The 25,573-nt window shown below is 40.1% G+C and overlaps 1 protein-coding gene across 5 annotated transcripts in view; it reads left to right on the top strand.

Annotated features, from left to right (window-relative positions):
- Phkb (phosphorylase kinase regulatory subunit beta) overlaps positions 1-25,573 on the top strand; it is a 170,568-nt gene that overhangs the window by 120,811 nt on the left and 24,184 nt on the right. For 4 of the 5 annotated variants that reach the window (XM_050120664.1, XM_050120665.1, XM_050120667.1 and 1 more), the window contains 12 exons: positions 3,367-3,422; positions 3,895-3,988; positions 10,007-10,090; positions 10,557-10,661; positions 11,718-11,800; positions 12,240-12,330; positions 15,244-15,305; positions 15,395-15,557; positions 16,434-16,515; positions 18,454-18,511; positions 20,547-20,637; positions 23,545-23,747. In XM_050120664.1, the coding sequence (XP_049976621.1) occupies positions 3,367-3,422; positions 3,895-3,988; positions 10,007-10,090; positions 10,557-10,661; positions 11,718-11,800; positions 12,240-12,330; positions 15,244-15,305; positions 15,395-15,557; positions 16,434-16,515; positions 18,454-18,511; positions 20,547-20,637; positions 23,545-23,747 (1,172 nt within the window). Of the gene's footprint in view, positions 1-3,366; positions 3,423-3,894; positions 3,989-10,006; positions 10,091-10,556; positions 10,662-11,717; positions 11,801-12,239; positions 12,331-15,243; positions 15,306-15,394; positions 15,558-16,433; positions 16,516-18,453; positions 18,512-19,337; positions 19,429-20,546; positions 20,638-23,544; positions 23,748-25,573 lie in introns of all 5 variants that reach the window. The other variant, XM_050120663.1, reaches the window with a different exon arrangement.

Raw genomic sequence — 25,573 nt, 5'->3', positions numbered from 1 at the left:
GGTACTTCATGTGTGCTGATTATTTTTTTTAGTTATTATTGAAAAGACGGAAAAAAAGAATTAACTTTTTTTAACAGAGCAAGAATTCATAATGTGAGCTTCATATAAGTAAAGAATCCTTTGTTGGAAATTAATACATCTGTTTTTGTCAGGGTAAGTTTAAGGTTCCTGTTAGATGACCCAGATCATGACTGAAGGTGGGAAGATGGGATTCTATGAGATTGGTTTCTTCAGTCTCCAAATCTGCCCTCTCTGTGGTCCTACAGCAAGTGAATGGTTACTTGCTGCCTGACTTTGGATTCTAGTGTTGATGGTCACTAGCTTTGCGCTCTTGGATGTGAGCTGGCTAAGGCTTCTGGGCTTCTTTTTCTCATCTTTAACGTAGGAATAGTTTGTTAAGTACTTAAATGACTCTTATACACAAAGTGGTATTCTAAGTATTAGCTGATGTCATTTTTCACTCCAGAAAACCTCTGTAGAAATTGGACTTAAAGGGTAACGTATCAAAGATGACTCGGAGGCACTGAGAGACAGTGACCAATTAAATAGTTGTAATAAAAATCTATTTGGAATGAGGGCTGGGTTAATGAAGAGTCAAGTTTTAAAACTCACTTTAGAAAGAACCTAGAGGAAAATGTCCATAAAACAAGTAAGCTGTGAGAACTGGAACTAAAAAGCAGGTTGAACACTAGAAATCACAGAGAGACCTGCTCAGAGACAATAATGTGAAGCTTCGGAGTGAATGAGGCCTGTGGAGAATGGACGGAATGGGATGAGTGCTCACACATTCCCAAGGACCTCAGTATGTGGGTCATGCGTCCCTGGAGGCAGAGCAGAGGGAGACCTGTACAGGCAAGGCGCAGAAGGGTTTGTTCAAGTTCGAGCAGAGAAAGATGAAAAGTGTCTCGGTCTGCTCAGCTCCTGAAGCAAAACACCAGGATCCGGGCAGCTTTTAAATGACATCTCACGGTGCTGGAAGCTGCAGGTCTCACATCCCTGAACTGGCAGACTCGCTGTCTAGTGTGGGCCCACTTTTTGGTTAAAGTCCTACTTCAGGGTTAAAATTTCAGCATCTGAATTAAGAGTAAAGAAGACAGACATTCATACTTTTTTGAGATATTTTGAACTTCTTTAGGGAGGAACTAGTCTTATACAAATATGATAATGGCAGATCTACATGTCTTAGTATGGTGGATCCAGGGTGACATAGATCTTTAACTCATCAGAGAGGGTCAGCTGTCCCATGGTGGGTGTAAAAATAGCTGAGCACAGCTACAGCAGCAGTGCCCTTTCAGTGAGTGTTTTCTCTGTCAGATATGTGAAGCGCTTTGTTCTCCCCGAAAGACAGTTCTCTGAAGTAACGACAAATCTTCTGCAGAAGCAAAAAAAAATTAGAAACCACCCAAGTGTCTACTAAAGTAAAGCATTCCTTAAGTAAAGCGTGGTCTGTCTGTGTGATGTAATATGCTCTGGAGATCATTTTCCTAACACGGTAGCTCTACCATAATAAAATGTGACGAAAGATTTCATGTTATTATAGACATATGTCACAGCCTGCAGTTCTCCACGTCTCCCAGTGGACTGAGCTCCTCAAGGAGGGACACAGCTAGATTTAGCTGAAATATGGTCTAACGTGGAGCCTTGTGTATCAATACGTGCTTGGTCAAGTGAGGAAGTGGAGGCATGATGGGAAAGGGAGAATGGGGGTTACACAGGGCTGGCCAGAGGGGAAGGGAAGAGAGAACTTTAGACATTGAAAATACTGTATTATTAGAGAAAATACCACTCAGAAGGTACTGATTGCCTTCTGATGAGAAAGTTGTCAGAGCAAATTTGCAATCTTTAGAAAGCAATTGGTTTTTAAAAATGGGAAAGATGGTTCTGACTCTGACAGTGGAAGGCATGGAGTGGTGGTGGGACCACCCCTGTTGACTGCTTCCGGTGTGTGGAGTGGGCGGGGCGGGAAGGGTAGTGCTGGCGGTGCAGAGCCGAGCCGCATCTGGTAGACGACTGTGAATCAGAACTCTGTGCCATGCTGGTTTTCTACCCTGTTATCTAATGAGCCTAACGAGGTACTTACTCATGGTGATTCAAGGTATAATGGCTGTTTAACTCTGAACACAGTCAAGTGGCGACAATGTCACCCTAACCCACCTGTGATTTAGAAAGAAAGCAGCTGATCAGTGGGGGCTGGAAGGGCTTCGTTGTGACGTCTGTATTAGAGTGTATGTTTTGACTTACTGTTTACTAAGAAACCCATAAACATCTCTGTCCTGGAAACAAAGACATTAATAGGTCTCATTGGCTTAATGGCTTTATTTGTTATTTGAAATCTTGATGAGACTCTGAATTATTAACTTTTCTCGTTTTGAGAAACAGTCATTTGCAAGGTCTTATCAAGTATCAGTTTATAACCTTGTAAGGTGTGTTTGATTTTGTTGGGTTGTTAAGTCGTATTTCTGTTCTTCATTTACTTAAATCATATGACAGTCTGCCTGTAATGTCACTTTCATGATGGTTCTGGGAATTCTCCTATTGATTTTATGATGTTTACTGCTAATAGAAGTATTCCACTGTTTCTTGTCTGCCATCCCACAGAAACTTACGGTAAATCAAAGGTGCTGTAGCATACTATTGGGACTGCTGGACTTGTTACTGGAAAATAGTTATAGTTGATCAGTACTTTCAGAGCACCTAATATAGATAATTTATACAGGCTTGAAGTTGGGTTCATTTTAGCATATATGTTAATTATATATGTATAATATATATCATAGTGACTCTTTCCACAAGAGTAGCAAATACCCAATACTAACAGCTAATATTTAATGACATAATGCTAATTATGTAGACAAATATGTAGGAACAAAATATTAGGGGAAAAAAGCAATTTGATATATATAAAATGCCAAAGGAAAATTAGCTAACAGAAAGGGAATAAGCTTATATATGGTTAAGATGTCAAATGAGCAGTTTTAACTCACAGTCATTTTTTATGGGGATCACATAAATTGAACTTTTTATTTTTAGTTCCTCCTCTTCCCTTCAGAGTTAAATGATGGAAAATTACTCTCCGTCCCCAAACCACTCTTATGCATCATTCAAAAAAGCCCTGACAAGCTAGCCTCTCTAGAACTGGTGAGATTTATGACTTTCCCTCCTGGTGTTCTGTTACTCTGTCTACACCATCAAATTGATCAGTAGGTAGTGATGGGCAAGAAAAGGAAGACAGCGCTTAGACCCAGCTGGTGTCCATCACTTTCATGAACTGCTTGAAGATCGTTAATATTGGGCTTGATTCTCATTATAGCTGGTCATGATCAAATCTTTCTCAATGTTTCTCCTTCCTCTTTTTGTGCCTTGCAGGGTCCACTGGAAAATGACTTGGTGGTTCATGTAGCCCTTGTAGCAGAAAGCCAACGGTATGAGACGCAGCTGTCTGGTGCATTCTTCTGTGGGAAAGGGTGGGGATGGTTGCTTTCTGTTTATCGTGTTGAGAATGGCGGTGGAAATAAACCTCAGTAGTTTCAAGTACATCATCAGTGTGACCTTAAGTGTCATACAAGATACTTTTCATGTTTAACTTACGATAAATCATAAACGTAAATGTGGATATGAGAAATTAGTGCCCACACATTACAGAGATTACCAAAAATCATTGCCCATCTTTCTGACTGCTCCCCAAAGCTCCTGATACTTTGGGGGGGAGAAGCCATTAAGCCCTTCGGATTCTAGTGTGCATGGTGTATTTCAGATAATAACAAATTTACCATATGTTCCAAGTCAGCATTGTCTGTTCCCTTCTACCCCCTTCATTCACATTTCCCGAGCTAGAAATGTAATGTCTAAAATAGCTTCCTCCATCTCCTCCTCATCTCTCTGTTCTCTATTCAGCCTTCAAGTTTTCCTCAATACGTATGGTATTCAAACTCAAACTCCCCAGCAGGTGGAACCTATTCAGATCTGGCCTCAGCAGGAGCTGGTAAAAGTAAGTAATTCTGGGTCTTCCTCCTTGCACAAAGGCATTGGAACAGAACTGCTGGACTTAATTCAAAGGCAAGATGCATAGTTAAATTTAAAATCTGAGAGGTCACCATCTTAAAGTTGGTGATTAAGTTAACAAGTCCACTTTTTTATATTTTAAGTTAAAAAGCAAAATGAATGAAATCCTTCATTGTGTGTGTTTGTACATTATATTCATGGGTCTTGATTTCTTGTTAAAATCAATTACTAGACTTGGGTAAGCACTTTAAATGACAGACCAATCTCAATTTTAGTTGTCATGTGTGAAATCATCAGTTATAGTTTTTATTTTATTTTCATGTTACCGTAAAAACTTCAATTTAATTTTTTTTTTAATAATCACTGCCCTCTGCCCCTGCTTTTTCCAAGCTTTACTTTTGGGAAGGTGAGATCATTCTTAGATGTTAGGTTTGTTGACTCTAAAAAAATTTAATGGCAATAACTTGGTATGACATAGTTAGATGCCTATTTGGGGTGAGATTAAAAGTTGGCTTTGAGAACTGGTCTTGTTAGGTCCAGGGGGGTCGCGCAAAGATGAGGATAGACCAGCAAAGACTAATAAACCAGAAGCAAACTTTATTCCAGAAAACTATATATTCCAGAATAAAATAAAAAAATAAAAAAATAATCTTCATAGGGCACAAAAAGCTTATCAGATAGCTGAGCCCACAGCCAGAGATGGATTTTGTAAGGGTGTGGCAGAGGCCGGTTTCTGAACCCACCTTTTTATAGTAGGGGCACCAAGCATTAGGTCTGAACAAAGGAATTTTTACAATCTCGAGGTAAAACTCAGATACAGATTGCCTTACTTTACAATCAAAATTAACAGTTTTTCAGTTAAACTAGTATTTGTACTTAATCTGTTGCCTTTCTTGGTACTTTCAGGTAGTGTCTACTGAAGCCCTGTGCTCTCCCCTTTGATGCTGCCAGTTTCACATAGCAGGGATAATGTGAACCCAGAGGTCATATATCTATTTCCTAAAAGTTGACTCGGCTCATATCCATAGGCTAGCTCTCAGTTTGCAGAGAGATGCTTTGGCCTTGTTAATAGAGCTATGGGTTGTAAAGCGGAGTAACCAACTGTTAATAGTTAATCCTCAAGCTGCTGAGAGAGCGGCTGACAGTCTGTTCTCATTCTCCTAGGCTTACAACTTTATATTTCTTTATTTCTACATTCCTATCTCTGGAATCTACATTTTTCTATTTTTATTCTAGGACCCTTCAGTCTGAAGACGGGTGCCGAGATGCCTGTGTTTGTGGGTTCTCTTGCTTGTGGAATATAGGAAATTATCAACCCAATAGTTACTTATAAACACATTTTATTTAATAATTGGTTTCAAAGGTCCAGAAACAAGCTACCCACTGCTTGACAGAGTGTTTACAACAATACCTCTCCAGGAATCAAGGTTACATTGACATAAATGATGGTCATAGCCTTGACCGTTGCTAAAGAAAGAAGGCTGAAAGTGAGGTGTGTGTTATTCAGAAAAATGCAGGGGCGCATAATCCGTGGTCATCAGACTTGGCTTGCCAATAAGACAGCACAAACGAAAACCTGGTTTCGAGGCACCAAGAGCACTACCTCATTCTTCTTTATTTATTTATTTATTTATTTATTTGTTTGTTTGTTTGTTTGTTTGTTTGTTAAAGATTTCTGTCTCTTCCCCACCGCCGCCTCCCCTTTCCCTCCCCCTCCCCCAATTAAGTCCCCCTCCCATGTCAGCCCAAAAAGCAATCAGGGTTCCCTGCCCTGTGGGAAGTCCAAGGACCACCCACCTCCATCCAGGTCTAGTAAGGTGAGCATCCACGAAACTGCCTAGTCTCCCACGAAACCAATAGGTACAGTAGGATACCGAACCTGGAAACAACCTAGATGCCCTTCAATTGAAGAATGGATGAAGGAAGTATGGAATATATACATATTAGAGTACTACCTCATTCTTCTTTAAAACACACAGGGCTCTTGAGGATAAGAGCACTACCCCAGGGCTTGATTAGGTCTCCACGACCATATCAGGCAAGGAAAGAACTGAGTCCTCGAAGCTGTCTTCTGACCTTCACACACATGCTATGGCACATGTGTACCCACACAATAAATAAATTTAAACGTGTTGTTTTTTTACATTTGCATCCCTTTTTTTTCCCATCTACTCAACACACCGTAGAAAAACAAAGTTAGTCTGGGCAGAGACACGCCTTTAATCCTAGTACTCAGGAGGCAGAGGCAGGCAGATCTCTGTGAGTTCAAGGCCAGCCTGGTCTACTAGAGCTAGTTCTAGGACAGGCTCCAAAGCTACGGAGAAACCCTGTCTCGAAAAACAAAAACAAAAACAAAACAAAAAAAAAAAAAACAAAAAAAGAGGATAAAGTTAAAAAATATAAGGATTCTTAAAATAGATAACACTTAATAAAATCACACCTAAGTAGAAATGATGGAGTTTTGTGTTTTGTTATTGTTGTTTGTTTTTTGCTCTTGTTGTTTCGTTTTGTTTTATGATAAAAGAAACCAGGAAATGGGGAGCTGCAAGGAGAAACGGGAACACAAAATGGGAGGAAAGGATGCCAGAACCCAAAGCATCACATAGTACAGCCGGGCACAGGCTGTGTCAGTCAAGATGCTTCCTGGTCTCTCCCTGGCAGTGCTAGAGAATAGAAGGAAGGTTAGTCCTTGGGAAATATGGCCTCAAGGCAAAGGAACCCAAAGCTCGCCCTTCAGCCCTTCAGGTGTAATTAATATGAGCACATTTTTATTTATTTATTAAAGATTTCTGCCTCCTCCCATTTCCCTCCCCCTCCCCCACATTTTTAATGATAGATAGGTTTTTTTTTAACCAGATGACATGTGATTTATATGTAAAAAGACAGTCAGTATAGATAAAAGCAAAATCACTTGAATATAGCTTTTATCCACTCATCAGCAAACTGCTGGAATATGCAAAGCACTGAGTGTGACTTAAATGACCTCTGAGTCTAGTAGTATGGATGCCAGTTCACGGTGATAGCAGCTATAGTTAGGTATCTGTACAAAGTGCTATAGGACCACAGAGCACTAGAAAACATTCTATTGCACAGTATCTGAAGCATGTCCTGATTTGCATTTTATCGTTTTAAAATGGTGTTAGCAAGTGATTTGTGCTGTGGTGGTAAGATAGGACGTAAGACAAACGTGTGACCAACAAAGCTTCCCCATGCTTGTGTCAAGATGGAAGAGTCTTTGTTGGCTGTGGTCCAACCTGTTTTCCAAACTAGCTGCTATGTGGGGCTTCCTCCCCTAAGATATGTCGTTTAGTATACGTGTGTGTGTGTATCCGTCATAAGTCTGTCTTTTAAAAGAAAAAAATTTTTCACTAATTTTAGTTGGGTGCACATAATCTAATGCCAATCACTGCTCCTTTTCTTCTGAGAAGCTGCACCCTGTTTCAGCACTCAAAAGAGTACATAAGGACAGACAGCTGGAAGCAGGGCTTTTGCCTCGTGTGGTTAAAACTTGTAATGTTCGTGGTGAGATGTCCGTCATGGTGATCTGGATACAGTACAAAGTCTGAAGCATGGCTGTGTTTTTGGGTGGTTGTTCTCCTCCATGTGTTTCAGCACAGGGACAGCATTACCAGGCACCACCGACTTAGTTGTCATAGACCTGCCTTGTCATAGTTCAGGAAAAAAAAAAAAAAGGAGAGTCCTTTTACTGTAATAAAGAAGAACAGTCCTACCTAAGTAGGCTGATTTTAACTTGCGCATGATTGGTTAATTTTACTACTTCCCAAAATTTAGTCATTCAGTTATTTCAGAAAATGTAAAAATATTTGTGGAAAAGAGTGTCCAGTCTAGTGTGCTGTGCTACAGTCTCTCCACCTGGGCAGTGTGGCGCTGCCAAGTATTCATTCTGAGCAGTTGTTTAAAGTCCCTGCTATTCAGACAATAGGCTGCTTGGAGGACATTCATAATAGTTTAAAGAACTCTGATACAACAGCAGTTTTGTATGTGATGATGTTATTTGCACACAGTTTGAATCACAGTCATATTGTACAGGAAGAGTTTGATAATCCATCTAGAAATATTTAGGGTTTTATATGTTATCAAATGGAAATGCAAATTCATTCTTGGCAGATTAAACATTTATGTACTTTAAATTTTTACTACATTTTATTTATTTATTTTACATTCCACAGCATACATGTGGTAGTCAGAGGACAACTTATAGCTGTCAGTTCTCTCCTTCTACCAAGTGGGACCCATGACATCACTCTCTGGCCCATAGGCCTAGAGGCAGGTGCCTTCCCTATTGAGCCATCTTGAAAATCCCATTTAAGTATTTCAAAGTGATTTAAATATAAAATCACTTAGAAGAAAAAATAGAAGAATGTATTTTATAGCCTATTAAGACGGAAAGGCCATATTTAGGATACCAGCCCAAACACACAGTTTAGGAGATGAGTGGCGGATTTCACTAAGTAAAGCATAAAAGCCTGATAAGTCATAGCTGGTTATGAAATTTCCTAGTTGGAAAATACATCAATACTGAAACACCACTCAGTGAGTGATGTTTTCCCTACTATGGAGTTCTCAGACACTGAAACCTGGACAAATATTTACTTCAAAGGATAAGGCTCTCTATCTTACAAAAAAAAAGGGGGGGGGACAAATACTTAGAAGAAGGGGGAACAAATGAAAAATATAGAATATTCACATTTAATACGCTAGGAAAATTACCCAAAAATATGTCAGTGCCGTAGTGTGAAAGTAAAATGAAATGTCATTTCAACCCAAAATGACATAAAAGAACTATGTAAATTGGTATATATTTCTAGAGCGTGAAAAAACAGATATTACATTTCAAAAAGAAAGGATGGTCTCCTTGGTCAAGCAAATCTAAGAAATTGTCTTGTAGATATAATTGCATACCATTCAAAGATATTGCTTGAAATATTTTTTAAATGACAAAAAAAATGAGAGCTAATTTCATCAGGGACTGGAAGCTACCTGGAAAAGGGGCTTCCTGCCTGGATGTTTTTTAACTCAGCAATTCCAGGATTGCTCTTGTGCGGCACCTTCCTGCCCTCCAATGCTCTGTTTCCACATCGTGTCTGGAACACTGCCATAATAAGCTCAATAACTGGGACATGAAGAAGATTATATATTATAGGAACCATTATGCTAATGTGTGCCCATTGATCCATGAATATATTGCAGATTTACGTTTAACCTGTGTCCTTTAAGAATCTCTTGATGCTTCTTCAGGCTTACACAATAACTTATACATCCCTTTCAAAATATACCAGAGTCAAATAATTGTTGCATAAGGTATGAAAATAAACAAGCCAACGTGTTGGCTTGGAGTACTTTGAAATTCATGTAATCAGGAAACAAATCAATAAAAACGATTCCATTTTAATCATAGAAACTCAGTGGGAGATGTGTGGCCCTGAGTTTTTGTTTGTTTGTTTGGTTGGTTTTGTTTTGCTTTTCAAGACAGGGTTTCTCTGTGAAGCTTTGGAGCCTGTCCTGCAACTTGCTCTGTAGACCAGCCTGGCCTCCATCTCATAGAGATCCACCTGCCTCTGCCTCCTGAGTGCTGAGATTAAAGATTAAAGGCCTACGCCAACACTACCTGCTAGCCCTGATTTTTTTAAAACTTTAAGTGGTTGGATTTCTCTCTCTTTCTCTCTTTCTCTCTCTCTTTTTCTCTCTCTCTCTTTCTTCCTTTCTTCCTTTCTTTTTTTTCTTTTGTAATGACAAGGGAAACATTTGTCTCTTTTGAATTGCTTAGTGAATCACAACCATGCAGGCTGTATACTTCTACCAATACAATAGCAGTGCTACAGTTTAGAATGTCGCTAAGTGAATCTAAAATGTTTTGCTTTCAGAAACTCAGTTACCCCAAATCCACCATTCTTTGTCTAGTTTGTTGATCCTAGATGGAGCTTCTGCAGTATCGTTTTCTCTAGAGATAGCATTAATAAGCCAAAGGACTTGTTTCTTGCAGGCTTATTTCCATCTGGGTATCAATGAAAAGCTAGGACTGTCCGGAAGGCCGGATAGGCCCATTGGCTGCCTTGGCACATCAAAGGTGAGTGAGCGTTTTTCCTCATGGAGGAGCTTTGGGTAATGATTCTGCATGCTGAAGTCATGCTTGGCCTCTGGCCACCCCTTGTCACATTTCATTAGTGCTTGAGGCATTTGTTTGAATTATCATTTTCTGCACATAAATCTTACTTATTGAGTGTCGTATTACTGAAGCTCTCGGGAATAAATGAACATCTCACTGCACGTTATTGCTAAGCTTTGTAAAATGTTTATAATAATATTTACTCAAGCATAGGGGTTTTCAACCTTATTAGAAATATCCTACTTTAAGTTTACTGTCATACTGGCTGAAGCAAAAAGAAAGAAAGAAAAAAATCTTGAAAATTTAAGAGTTTTGTAAGCTATTACTTTGCCTATTCAGAAGTAAGTGTCAGTATTAATTGTGGTTGAGACTTAGGATGCTACACCATTCTGCTTTGTATCTGCTCTCTTTCTATTTCCTCTTGCAGATTTATCGCATCCTTGGAAAGACGGTGGTCTGCTATCCCATCATCTTCGACCTGAGCGATTTCTACATGTCCCAGGACGTTCTCCTGCTGATAGATGACATAAAGGTGCTCTGGAGAGAGATGTGTGTTTGCTCTGGCTTGTGTCAGGTGCTGTTGAATAGAGCGCGCTCCTGGGTGTCTGTGACAGTGATGACACCGAGCAGCACCTTGGAGAGTTTGGGATTCAGATAGATGACATTAAGGTGCTTTGGGAGAGCTGGCTGTGTTCGCTTTGACTTGTGTCAGGTGCTGTTGAATGGCACGCGCTCCTGGGTGTCTGTGACAATGGGCGACACCAAGTAAGCAGCACCTTGGCAGAGTTTGGAATTCTGGCCGTGCTAAAGTAAAATTACACTCTTCTAGAAATGGAAAAGATACAGTTTAAAACTGTGTTTCTATGGTACTATTAGTTCATCCCTTTTTGAACAAAGTTGAATTAGCAGAATAAATTTCTTTGTGAAGACTGTCCAGTAGAACTTCAGCTAACCCGTAATTGGATGGGTTAAGATCTGCTCCACTCCACGCTGTATACAGGGCAGAGAGGCTTAGAACCATAGTTGAAACACCTGGGCCAGACTGCATCTGTTACATTCTTGACTCTGTGTGTTCTCAGGCAAGTTACTTAGCTCCTGTGCAGATAATAAAAGGGCTGTTCTGCAGAATCGATGAATTCGTGTATGTAAAACACTCAACAAGTGCTGAGCACTTCATCACTGAGCACTGAAAGGTCATGTGATGGTGATGAGAGCCATTGATGGTTTCCATGGATCCGGCTCATTCTCTTCTGCCTCTTGCTCTACTCCATAGAGAAGGCAGTGGCAGTCTTCCGAAGGATAGGGCATGGGGATCATGTTTTGTCGATTCGTTCATGAGCTTACCTTTTTAGGGAGAGAAAGAAACATGAAGGGAAAGGGTAGAAAAAGGTGTGACTAAGTCAGAACCTCCAAACAGAGAGCAAAGTCTAAACTGAAAATGATTCTACACTTCTGAGTAGCCTAATTTATCCAGGGTTTGAGTAGCAGTCGTTACAAGTGCCACAGGCTCTTTGCCGCTCAGTTAATGTCCCCAAGTAACCTCAGATGTTTCTCCATGACGTCCTTCTTCCATCTCATTTTTTGATAGAATGCACTACAGTTCATTAAGCAATACTGGAAGATGCACGGACGCCCACTTTTCCTTCTTCTCATCCGGGAAGACAACATAAGGTAGGTTGGAGGAAAGTAAGCTGTGGGGCTGGAGAAATGGCTGAGCTGTTAAAAGCCCATACAGTTCTTGCAGGGGACCTCAGTTCAGTCCCTAGCACTCATACCAGGTGGTTCTCAACAACACGTGACTCCAGCTCCAGAGAATCTCATGCTTTCTTCTGGCCCTTGTGGCTACTGCATTCATACACACACACACACACACACACACACACACAGTCACAGTCACACACATCACATAACTAAAAGTAAAATACACAATATTTATAAACTTTACTTGCCTTCTGGCTATTAACATAGAACATTTGAAAGCAGGGCCTCCTGGTATTTTTGTGTTCTTCTTAGCATGTTGCAAGCTCTTTCACATATATAGCAAATATTCGATTGTTAATGTCCCAATCTGCTGTTAATAAACTTATTTTGTTTATTTGTTTTATTCTAGAGGTAGCAGGTTCAACCCCATATTAGACATGCTGGCAGCCTTTAAAAAGGGAGTAATTGGAGGAGTCAAAGTTCATGTTGATCGTCTACAGGTAGCCTTCTAAACCTCAGCGTGTTTCTTGTTCTGAATGGCTAGTCTCGGGGCAGCCATGGTTCTCGGGTGACTACCTCCCTGCTCTGTTGTCACCCCCCCCCCCGGATTATCCAGTTGCACCAGTCAGGTGCTGAACAGCTGAACAGCAGCTGTTTTCTGTCCAGAATTTTAGACTTTGGAAGCTTAACTTCATTTTGGTATTTGAGGAGATGAATGCTTAAGTGAACACATGTCTTGCTTATAATCTTGGGCTTTTGCGGGCGTTTTGGTCATGTGCTGTTTTGCTTACAGAACTATATAACATCCAACAGGAGAAACCATTGTTCCATTCCAGTACCACAGCATTGCCACACAGTTCCTGGACAGAAGCCCCGTTACTCCCCAGCGAGAGTACTGTTGCCCCTTTTAAACATCCTCTTCCAGAAAAAGTCAAGCATTTAACTAATTTAATATTCTCTAATACCAAGTGATGTTTTAAAACTGAAATCTGTAGCGTATTAATAGGATTTGGCATTGGCCAGTTAACTTAAGGCAAACATTTACTTTATAAACAGAAATATCCAATAAGGGTTGGTAGGATATATAAATAAAAAATGTTAAGTAAAAGTTTCATTTGTGTGCTCTCAACATTGTTATCAGTTTTAAGAATTAGGAATTTTTTACTTTCTCACTAAATCCCGTTGCCTGTACCTTTGGAGTATATCTAGGCTCTACCTTGCTTCCATGATGCAGGCTACTATTGTCCCTCACTAGATTTTTCTTTCACCTCCTGGATTGTACTACAGACAGTTAGCTTTGTCATAATCACCTGTCACTGGTAGTCACATGGATTGTAAACCTCTGGTAACTTCTTTTCTCATACACACAAAAGTGGAAACCAGAGTCCCAAAGATGGTCCTGTGTGATCTGTAAGGTCTGCACCTGCATCATGGGCACAGCTTGCTACCAACTTCCCAGCCACTCTATTTCAGCCACACTGTCTTTATTGCTTCTAAAATTCACCCTTCATGCCCCTGCCCTTGGACCTTTGCACTTGATAGTCCTTCTCCAGCCTAAGCAATGACTACACTCCTCCTCCATCCTGAGCATTGACTAAGGTCCTCCTCCATCCTGAGCATTGACTAAGGTCCTCCTCCATCCTGAGCATTGACTAAGGTCCTCCTCCATCCTGAGCATTGACTAAGGTCCTCCTTCATCTGAGCATTGACTAAGATCCTCCTCCAGCCTGAATGTTGGCTATAGTCATCCTTCTGGTGTCTGCTTTACATGTGAATCTTGTTAGAGAAATTTTCTCTGGTCACATACATATAATGGCTAACTTGCCTCCTCAAATTTCTCCGTCCTAGTGTCCCTTCCCCTTGCTGTTCTTATTTCTACTTAGCATTTATTCCTCTGCTTTGCACTCACATCATCTGATGGGTACTAAGTTTATAGTATCCATCTCATAGACATACTCATAAGGGCAGTGTCTTAGTTTAGGTTTTCATTGCTGTGAAGAGACACCATGACCATGACAACTCTTATAAAGAAAACATTTAATTAGGGTGGCTGGCTTACAGTTTCAGAGGTTCAGTCCATTATCATCATGATGGGAGCATGGTGGTGTGCAGGCAAGCATGGTGCTGGAGCTGAGAGTACTGCATCTTGTAGGCAACAGGAAGTTAACTGACTGTCACACTGAGGGAAGCTTGAGCAAAAGAGACCTCAGAGCCTGCTCCCATAGTGACACACTTCCTCCAACAAGGCCACATCTCCTAATAGTGCTACTCCGCTTAGGGCCATTTTCTTTCAAACCACCACAATCAGCTTCAAGGGAACAATGGTTTCATATATCTTTTTCATGCTAATCCTTGGCACCTAACATAATGTTTGCATATGGTCAATCTGCTTATAGTTGAACGTCATTGAAATGCACACAGGAGTTGGACATTGGCTTTCTTATTTCTGCTCTACAGGGAAGATTTATGTGCCTGTGTTGTGTGTCCTCTCTGCATCTGTAATTACATATTTGTGGATGTTCCTCTTTCATCATTTCTACTAGAGAAATGATGGGTTCATATGCCTCCCAAAGCAATATTTCCTACCTTCAGCTTCTTCATATTTGAAACAAACTCGGATAAAATGATACCTAATTTTAAAGAATAATAGTAACTTACAGTTTGTTTTCTGACATTATTTCTTAGATTATTAGAAGTGATAGATAAAGCTACAAGCCATTACGTATGATCATCCATTCATGCTACTCACCATGATACACTGACAAACAAAAAAATGTGCTTGAGTTTAGACTCAGCTTGCTCAACTTATAATTGAGAAGTAGTGGGCTATAGAATGACCATCTGGGTTGTCATGTGCTAGAAGGAAGAGAAGCAATTACTTAGATAACCATTACCTTCATGATCCTGTAAAATGGAGAGTTGATTATTACATCACTGGATGGCTCTGAAATATATTGCAATATCAGAATCCAAGGCATAATTGTCTATTGCCTTTCCCCCAAACAATTTAGTACTTCAGTTTCTAAAAGTTTAATAAATGCTGAAATATTTTAGTACCTACTTTAAAAACAAAGCATATAAAGACGGAGGTTTAAAACAACCAGCGGAGACTCTGCTCCATCCCCAGCACTGTACTAAATAAACGCTTATAATTCAACGAACAGAGAGACCATCTTGTGGTGGCTTTCCTATTTTATATGACTCATGAACTTGTTGTTTGGTGTCTGCAGTCTATTTATAGATGCTTGTAATCTGTTTTCATTTGTTACATATAGAAATCTTTGAATTTGGAATGTTCATTTAAGAAATCACTTCAAAATCGTATTTAAGCAAACTTCAGCATTGCTTCTAGAAAAGTCTGAGCACCGAGTGTCGCTTAGCAGATGTAAACGTTTTCAATCCTCACATTTCAGACACTGATATCTGGAGCTGTGGTAGAACAGCTTGACTTTCTACGCATTAGTGACACAGAAACGTAAGTCCCCTTGAATTACTTGGTTTTTGCGTTTCTTGTGATTACATTAAGGAAGCAGGGAATCTGAAATGTTTTCTTTTGCTTTCCAGACTTCCAGAATTTAAGAGCTTTGAAGAACTTGAATTTCCCAAGCATTCAAAAGTCAAACGACAGAGCAGTACCGTAGATACTCCTGAGCTGAGACAGGAACCGGACATCACCATTACCGCGTGGAGAAACAAATCCACCCATGAAATCCTCCAGAAGCTGAAAGTGAGCAAAGATGTAATCACACTTGCCAGGACAGGACCTCTCCGTCAGGCTGTGGGTCTGTGTCCTCTGCTCTGTACCCAGGGCAAGCAGGGGAAAGTTGTCCTCTTGGCCAGAGTCGGTGTGCATGCATGAAAGAGGGCAGATGTGCAGGAATCTGTCAGTCTGGAGCTGGATGTGCAAAAGAGCTCATTCAGTGCCCTTTTCCCTCTCTGCTCCATTCGCAGCTCTTCTGCCCCAGAGTTTAGTTCCAATGAGTGCTTTGTCTCTCCCGTCACTGAGGAACATAGTCCTCTTACTGTGCCCACATGAGTGTTTTAGCAATTTGTTAATCTCTTGAGATTACTCACACTTATAAAAAGAGATTAAACCTTACTGGCAGAGCTGTAAACACTGGGTCTTGTTTGACCACACAGATTTGAGCATAGAGACTACTTTCCTTCCAGTCATGGCTAGCTTCTTATTAATCCACATAAACAAAGCTATCACATAGCAGCCACAAAGAACATAAACAGTCCTGAAATGCAAATATTCTATATGTGTCCCTTCCTTTCATGTGTCTCATTATACCCTGACTGTAGCATGATCTGCCATTAATAAATAAGTAAAATCAGGAAGAGTCTCAGATACTGGTACATTAATATTATACACACTGTAGAATCTGATTTGATCTTTAAATCCTGCTATATCCGGAAGCTGGCCTGTGTACCCTCTGCCTTCCAGGCATCTCAGACCAAGAGGTCTGTAATGTCATCTTATATTTATTATATCAATGACATTTTTTTCAGTTCCATATTCCCTCTCTGTATCATGGTTTATTATTAGTTAAATCCTATGTTTTCATTTTATCCGAGTTCTTATGCCAATTGGTGTTTTCAGGACTGCAATTGTCTGGCCGGTCAAACCATCCTGCTGGGCATCCTGCTGAAAAGAGAAGGTCCTAACTTCATCACCATGGAAGGTAAGAGTAAATAAGCAGGGGATATATTTATAAGAAGACTTCTATAATTTGAATATCTATCAGATGTACATAAAAATGCCCACTGTTCTAAGTTATTTTCCTCTTCCAGTAAATCTCTCACTCCTCCCTCTAGCACAGCAGACTCAGATGTGACTCACATGCAATGACTTTCTTCTGTGCTTGGCTGTTCTAGAGCCTGAATTCTGCCTGTGACTCTGAACTTCTGAGTTGCTTATTCATACTTCATAGTTGCTTATTGACATTGTTGTTTCCCTCTTTATTTCCTGCCATTTTTCAAAAGTAGTATTGAACAGCTACATTTATGAAAAATGGCTTCTTCATGGTTTGTTGTAGCCATTTGGAACAGAATAATAGGATTTTGCTCTGATGGTGATCAATAAAAAAAAATAAGTCATTCTAATTGTGTCTTTGTTCACTCTACCCTGAAAGGAGACCCAGTTATCCTTGAAGTCCACATTTGTATGTAAGGTCTCTGCTATGAAGAATCCTGAAGTTCTATATCATGATCTGTTTCTGGCATTTTATAATACAGAATAATATAGGATATATTGAAATATGTTTAATTTCTAGTCATCAGATTTTCTGACTTATCTCAAAGCACTATTCAGTGGTACGTGTTAATTTGGTTAAAGTGTAAGTACCCTAAATGCCATTGTGAAACTCACGGTTACAGTCTGGTAATGAACTCAACTTACTCAGACAAAGCCTCCTGAGTTTCTGCAGTATTGTAGCAGTCATAATTCTCGAGTAGTATGAAGCAGATTTCAAGCACAATCTTTTATTTTTTTTAAGTCTTAATATTAAACACTGACAGAATCTTAATTGTATTAAGGAAAGTCATTGAGATTTAACCTTTAGTTAAACCAAAAGGAAGTAAGATATTTTAAAGTTAAAAAAGAATTCAACTTGTTATTAGGAATCTAAAATTTTAAGTATATATTTAACAATGTTTAAATCTTTTAAATCATTAAAATATTATATAATAAAAACACTTGGAGTTATCTTGGGGTTTTTATTTTCAGTTATTTACTACTGGGAAATATTTTCAAAGCATTTTTTATAAACTTGCTAATAGACGTCTTTTACTTAGGTATCTGAAAGACTATAGAATTGCTCTTTTTTAAATTTGTTTTTATTTTGCAGTACTGGGGGTGCTTGCTAGGGGAATGTGCTGCACTGAGCTGCCTCTCTACCCCTGCTATTACACTCTATTAGAGGGGGCCTCACCAGGTCGTGCACAGTGCTTTGACCTCTCTGTGCTCCAGCCAGGCTCTGCACTTGCAGTCCTCCAGCCTCAGCTGAGTAGCCTGGAATACAGTCTGCACCACCAAGCCAGCATTTGCAGGCATCATGGAACCTGGATAGATAATCTAATTTAAGGCTGTAAAAATAAGTGATAGGAAATTGCAAAGATTTTTTTCTTTACCCTTACTAACTTATTGGTGCTCAATTCTGTCACATGGCTTCTTACTGACAAATCAGTCCACATGTGAGCTGTGGCCAAAGTGATAATCCTGGGGGTGTATGGACCACATGTGAGTCATGGCCTAAGTGTGAATTTTCGGGGTGTGTTGAGTTATCACAGCTCCACACACTTAACAAGGCCTTAGTAACCTTCCACTGAAAAAAAGGGTATATATTCAGTTGCCTAATTATTTTACTATGTTCTGTTTTCTGTAGAAAAGTAAAATAATACTTGTATTTGCTTAAAAGATCAGATTATATATTAGTTAGGAAAACAATAACTTTGAAAACACTACACTGCTTATTTGGGTTATGTATTTAAACCAGTCAGTTTAAAGCAAAATGAATATTTAAGAGGTGGTTTTCCATTTACTTATTTATTTAAGAGGAATAAATATTGCACATTTAGTTAAAAGCTTTCTTCAATGAAGATTTTTCTTATCCTATGCCTAGGTACTGTGTCTGATCACATTGAGAGAGTATATAGAAGAGCTGGCAGCAAAAAGCTTTGGTTTGTATTAGTTTCCTTGTTGTTATTTTATTTTTTATACTGTTATATTCGGCACCTTAACAATAACAGTTTATTCTTACAGATGATACTCATCCTCATTTTGACATTTAAACTCTAAAGTTATGGCATCCTGACTTCAGACTTAGAAAAACATACGGGATAAAAACCTCCCCAGGGATTGAGCGTCCTCGCGGGCGGCAGGATAGTCACTCTGCCAGGCTGCACTATCCCAAGGAGGGTTTTCTTTTTCATTTCCATCCTATGTCCAGAAAATCTGTTCTGTTGTTTTAGAAGATCATAAAATACCATTTAATCCTTAGCAAAAATAGTTAAAGGTAATTATCACTCAAGTTGAAAAAGTCATGAATAAAGCTGTTTAAATTCACAATGAGGAGAGTGTACCCAGATATACATTCTGATGCAATTAAGTCTCAAGCAGTTTCTTATGAAACTCCCTGGATGGTAGTAAACCTCAGCTTTCTATTCTCTGAAGTTAAGGGACTGGACAAAATAATTTGTAGTGCTACTACAGCTCTGCGTTATGGTGAATACACTCTTCCTGCTAAAGAAATAAGCATCCGGTTTAGATATTTCAAATTTCTACCGTAAGCTGTTGGTCCAGTGAGACATGCCGTCAGTAAGATGTGTTCATACAGAGTATTGCTTGCGCTAAGCAAAGCCAGTCCCTGCTTCTGCATTATACTTATGTCTTGATAAAGCACTAAGTAGCAAACATTTGGAAATGCTGACTGTTCTATTTAAGCACTAGAGTCCTGGAAGCTTTATTTATTCTGTTCTCCCTTTTATGGCTTTCCACTGCCCCCAGGCTGGCTGTGCGATACGGGGCTGCATTTACCCAGAAATTTTCCTCCTCTATAGCCCCTCACATTACCACCTTTCTGGTGCATGGGAAACAGGTAACATGCTCAGGATTTGGGAAACTCGAGTTGCTTGATATGTGTGGGTTTATCTGCATTCCGAGGGTTATATGCGTCTTTTGGTGTTCAAGTATTCGGTAAAAGTTTCTCTAGAAATGGGAGTATGTGTCTCACTAACTCGGTCAGCTATTGGCTTGATTTTCTACTAGTCCATTCATGTTGTAATTAAGAAATATAAATGCTTGTTATAGGCCAATTTCTGTGGAGATCCTAAAATTTTTTTAAAAAATTGGTTTTGATTTTACTTTCTCTAAATGTTCACCTAAATTTTACTTTTGAGGGGAACGTCTTATATATTGCATGTGGTGTAATTTGGGGGCTGTAAATCTGTTCTGTCTATATTCTAAGACTTTTTCAGGAATGTATAAATAGAAGTGTGAATTCCATCCCCCAACATTCTGTCTTTATGGAGAAAGAAAGTGAGGGTAATTCACTTCTGAAATTCACTACTGAGTCTTCTAATCCAGGCATCTGATTATCCAGGTATCAAAAGAAACATAATTCAAGGCTAGGAAGAGATGGCCCAGTAGTTAAGAGCGCATACTGCTCTTCCAGAGGATTCAGGCTTGGTTCCCGACATCTGGCAGCTAAGGACCACTGGTAACTCTGGCTCCATGGGTTCCAGGCTGTCAGTCTCTGTAGGCACCTGCATTCTCGTGCACACATGTACCCATAGTCACACACACAAATACACATGATTTCCAGTACTATTGTAGAGAGACCTGTAGTATAATTGGCATAGGAGTCCGTCGCAAGCCCCAGAGATGCTTTCATGCATCTGTTGCTATCAAGCAGAGTATTCTCAATTCCTCCCTCTCCTGCCCCAGTTAAAAGAATAGTTAGGGCCTCTTGGTCTTTTTCTTTCCCAGATTATTTTGACATTGATCTTGGCACCAGATGCTCTTTACCACCGCTTGGTGGCTGAGGTGAGGGTGAGACTGTCTTTGAGGCGTCAGGTCTAATGACAGTTTATTGTTTCTTCTCTATCATGTGAGGCCCAACTGTTTATGTCTTAAGTTTCCTCAGATCAAGGGCACCATTCAGTCATCATCTTTTCTGTTTGTGAAGATCTGGCCTGCTTTCTTCTTTGCCCTCAGGTCGGTTGTACGCCGTGCAGCAAGTCTTTTAAGTAAAGTAGTGGACAGCCTGGCCCCATCCATTACTAATGTTTTAGTGCAGGGCAAGCAGGTAAGTATCTGTTTTCCACATCACAGTCACAGCAGTTTCTGCTTAGGACACTTAGTCTGGACACCTTGATGGCACAGACGGCTCACAAAGAGGTTACCAGTGGCTTGGGGGTTTCTCCACAAGTCTCTTCTCAAGCAGGAAAGATGCACACACAGTCTAAAAGTAGCAGAACATTTAGTGGGCCATCTCATTTTCGCCCTGCACCTTAGGACTTTCATTTTCAGCCCCCATGTTTACTTAAGTTCAGTGCAGTCTCCAGTGTAGAAAACAGAATAATGTCCCTAGAGGGGCACTCGGCCAGGGCCGTGATGCTCAGAGCAGAATAATGTACCGAGAGGGGCACTCGGCCAGGGTTATGATGCTCAGAGCAGAAGCCAGGTGCATAGCAAAGATACATTTTCCTTCCACTCCACCTGACCGCTCCCTTCCCACTCCTTACGGATTCCTTCAAATTGAAGAGGAGCCGGAGTCTACACGCCTGTGCTGCTCCCACACCCTTCACGCTCCAGGCCAGCTCCTGTCGCCTAGCTCCTTTCTACCCACCAGGGTCAGCTCCTCACTTGTGCTCACAGGCCCATCTATAGTTGCACACGCTCTCTCTTTCTCCTCTCTGTCCCCCTCCTTCCCCTCTCCTCCCTCTCCAGCCCCGTGTCTCTTTCCTGTGTGCTTGATGGGGAATGGGTTGGCTTGAGCTGCGCATGTGGAGTTCGGTGCTGCTGCTCATCTTCTGTAATCTCTAATCGTCTGGCTGGTTCGTTATTTGATTAGAGTGGAGCTCTGTTTACTTTGTCTCTCCTTTGGAGATGTATGTGTTTATTGTGTGTTCCTGACAGCTAATCTAGGGATATAGTGAGCTTTAATAATGGAGTTCTTTAACCTTCCTTAATAACACCAACTAATTACTCATATTTCAGGACTCTTAATTAAAGCTGAAATAATTTCATTCAGAACCCAGCTTTAGGGATGTTGGGATAATGTTATTTACCTTCTCGTACGATGTTGTTCAACAATGAAGAATAATACTCTAATAAGAAATTGCTGAGAAGGTTAGTTTTCATATAGTTTTCTCCATTAGGAGGTAACTTTAAATCACTGTCAGTGATTTGGTAAACCAAGGAACAGGAAGCCATTTACCCAGTACCTTTCTATTTCTAGAATCTTTATCTGTAGTCAGAATCTGTGCCCTTGTCCCACACCATTGCATCTGTGGAAGAAAGTTAGCCAGGGTTCGAGAAACATGTCTCTCCTGGTTTAAGGCCCATAGCACTGAAGTACAGCTTATTCTCACGCCTGTGCTGATAGGTCTTAGAACTTTTGGAGGTCACTGACCTGACACTAGAAGGGTAGGTTTGTTGTATCCATTCTGAACAATGTCTATAAGATGCTGCAGCCTCCCCTCAATACCCTGCTCCCACACACATTCAGAAGCCTCAGAGCCTGCGCTCCAGCTACGGCTGGACTACTGTCCACCAGACCAACACCATCTCCCCGGGAAATATTCTCGTATTGCAAGGGTGAGGCCAGATGCCAACAGCTCTGCCTAATGATCAGAGGCAGGCAGTTTCTTCATGGACTGATTCTCATCCTCCACAGGAAATAGAGACATGGAAATAGAGCAAAGTGTACATTTGCTCACTTATAAGATCTGTTTCTGCCTGAAGTAGTGTGGTTTCCTCAAGAGACTTGTAAATTATCTCAAGCTTTCTTGGATAAAAGTAGTTTGGTCTCATTATATCTAGGCGCCAATAATGTACCTCTGTTTTCTTTACATGGTGACATTTAATCCATGTAATCATACTCATATTTAGTAGTTGGTATCATTAGTGTTTGCTAAATCAGTAGTTTTTAGAGGTTGGTTGGTTTAAATATATATGTGTATATGTATGTATTATCTAAAGCTCAGGCTGGTCCCAGACTCATTATCTCCCTGCCTCAGCTCCCAAGAGAATAGATTTTTATATGTTTGCCACTATACCAGCCACTTCTTACTTTATTCCACAACAACATTGGAGCAAAAGACCATGTTCTGCTCCTTATCCCTCATCTCTAAAATCACGTGTCTCAGAGGTCTCTTGCTTTCCCTACCTCATACAGTTAGGAGCTGTACGTGAAAGAGATGAGGAGTAGTGATGAGGAAGAAGCCAGCGCTGCAGGCCCTCTTGAGAAGCAGCTGGCCAAGGAAAGGGGAGATGCGAGCATTCTCTTGCCAGCTCTATCAGCACTTTCTGCTTTGAGCTTTGTCATTTCCCTCTGAGCTTTTTTCTTTGGCAGGCTTGTGGGCAGCCAATCCATTCATTCCATAGGTGAGCATCTAGTACCATGGATCATAACCCTCCACATATACCTACCGTTATACCAGGGTAAGTGGTACTCAAGACTACATGGCCTTCCTCCTGACTTTGGAAAGGTTGGAATGTTGTTATAGAGCAGAAGGCTCTACTTGAGAACGGTAAAAATAGATCTCCCAAATGCTGAACTGTATAGTAGAATACAACTATATGTGTATTCTGGCTGCTCTAGGGACTTTTCTAGCACTAACATTGCCCCAACCCAAAATTAATAGTTATTTATAGCTACTCAACCTTCACTCCCCTGAGACCCTCATCTGCACTTGCATTTTAGATCAGACTCTGAACCATTGTGCACTCCAGTGGGAGTCATGCTTTGAAAGCCATTTTAATAAATATCAGAAACAGTTATCCTTCCTAACTCCCTAGCTTGCATAGAGCAATTTCAGCCTGTCAGTCATCCTGAACCTTGAATTTTTTTTCTTTCTTTCTTTCTTTCTTTCTTTCTTTCTTTTTTTTTTTTTTTTTTTTTTTTTTTTTTTTTTTTTTTTTTTTTTTTTTTTTTTTTTTNTTTTTTTGTAGCTAGAAATTTTTTAACAGTACAATCTGGCAATTACAGGTAACTTTGGGTGCCTTTGGACATGAAGAGGAGGTCATCTCTAATCCACTGTCTCCAAGAGTGATTAAGAACATTATCTATTATAAGTGTAATTCCCATGATGAAAGGGAGGCAGTCATTCAACAAGAACTAGTCATCCATATCGGCTGGATCATCTCCAATAGCCCCGAGTTGTTCAGTGGCATGCTGAAAATACGAATTGGGTAAGTGCTTTGATTTGCATAGAGACTTAACTCAAGTGGTCCTCCAGCAGATCCAGACTTCACATGTAAAGCCAGTGTCTGTGGATTCTTAGGACAGTGTTCTTTCTTTCATCCTGTGGAAGTAGCATCTGGTGGTTTAAAGAACGAATTCCAGGGGCCTAAAAGAATCCACACCTGTATGTACTTCCCAAGTAAAATAGCAATGAAATCAAATGCCAAGGATTTAAATGGTTATATCACATAAAAATAAATAAATAAGTAAATAAATAAGCAAATACTTTTGAAAATTCTTAAAAATAAAACAGATGAGCCATGATAGGAAAATGTTTTTTTTTTCCAGCAAAACCATGTCAGAAGACATGATCCGATAAGAAATTGGCATTTTAAGGATACTCTGCATGTGTTTTCTACTGAACTCTAGTACTAAATTGCTGCTATTGTAATCTTAGATAAAAAATTGAAAGTAAGGTACTGCTGGTTCCAAATGTCCCTGACTGACGGGGTCTAGCCCCAATGGGGTTTGCCTGTTCCAGGATAGGGGCATGTGGATTAGAAAATTCGGTAGGAGGAATAGAGACTTGAAAGAAATACAGAGACATAGGATAGAGCCAGGAGGACAATCCAGTGAATACTGAATATGCCTGCATTTATTCTCCATATGCTTATATACCTCAATCCAAAAAGGGGGAAAGAAGGCAAAAGACTGTTTTAACATGATACAAAGAACAAACAGAGCAATTACCTGCTTCAGTATTTGACACATAAAGCTGCTGTGTCCTGAGTTAAGCATTCTATTATTAAGGCCTAGACCACCTACAACTATACCTTAGACCAAGTACCCTCTAGGTAGTCACTCCCTGGGTCAAGCCTCCTGTCAAGTCCTTGAAGAAGGTGAATAGGCTTGAATTCTTTGACCTTTGGTCAGAGTGGGATGGACCTACCTCTTTGGGCCTTCTCAATACCTAAAACAAGTAACCACACCCTAGGTCAAGACGTGTTTGTAGCCACACCTTAAGTCAGACTGCTTGTCAATAACCTTGAAAATGCAAGAGCAGGCTTAAGCTCTCTGACTTTCACACCTAACCAAGAGTCTTTTGGGAAGTGTAAGTAGCTCTGTGGTCCTACTCCTTTACAGCTCTGTAGTCCTGGGAGGGTGCTGGGCCTGTCCAGTCTTCCTCCACATCATCCTCAGTGCTTTATGGAAGAAGGAAATGCTTCAAAAACTATGGCAACCCATAAAGTGTATTCTAAGTGGCATATAAATACACCCTTACCAAAACAGTCAGATCGATCGTATCCAAGCATATAGAATAACAAATGTTGGAAAGAATACACATTCCCTATTTGTTGAGTACGAATGCATGGGTATGTAAGTATGAATAAGGACTCTCTCTGCGCTGCTTGACCCTGGATTGTTGATTTAAAAAAAAGTCTTTGCAGTTTCTCATATCAATTTCTTCTTGAAATAAGCAATTTTTGCCTTTATATTTGTGTGTGTGAGAGAGAGAAAGAGAGACAGAGATGGTTTCCCCATTCCACCATGTAGGTCTCATGGACTGAGCTAAGGCTGTCAAGTTTGGTGGCAAGTGCCTTTATTATATTTTCCTTTGTATCATTTATTGCTTTCCAACTTCTTAGTTTTTATTTCAGACAGCTACCAAAGTGTAGACACTCATGCGGTAATAGCTACTTGTCCTTACTCTCTGCAACACCATGAATATACCATAAGTTATCGATTCTTTGTCTATGCTTAGACCAGTAACTAGGACTAGCTTACTCCTCCTATCCAGAGTCATGAGGAAATATGATATTGCACACCGCTGGTC

The sequence above is a fragment of the Alexandromys fortis genome, unplaced genomic scaffold (genome assembly GCF_014885135.2).
Source record: "Alexandromys fortis isolate MF-2015 unplaced genomic scaffold, M_Fortis_MF-2015_v1.1 scaffold_186, whole genome shotgun sequence".
Taxonomy (NCBI): domain Eukaryota; kingdom Metazoa; phylum Chordata; class Mammalia; order Rodentia; family Cricetidae; genus Alexandromys; species Alexandromys fortis.
Note: the sequence above shows the minus strand (reverse complement) of the source record. Positions and strands in the feature narration are given on the sequence as shown.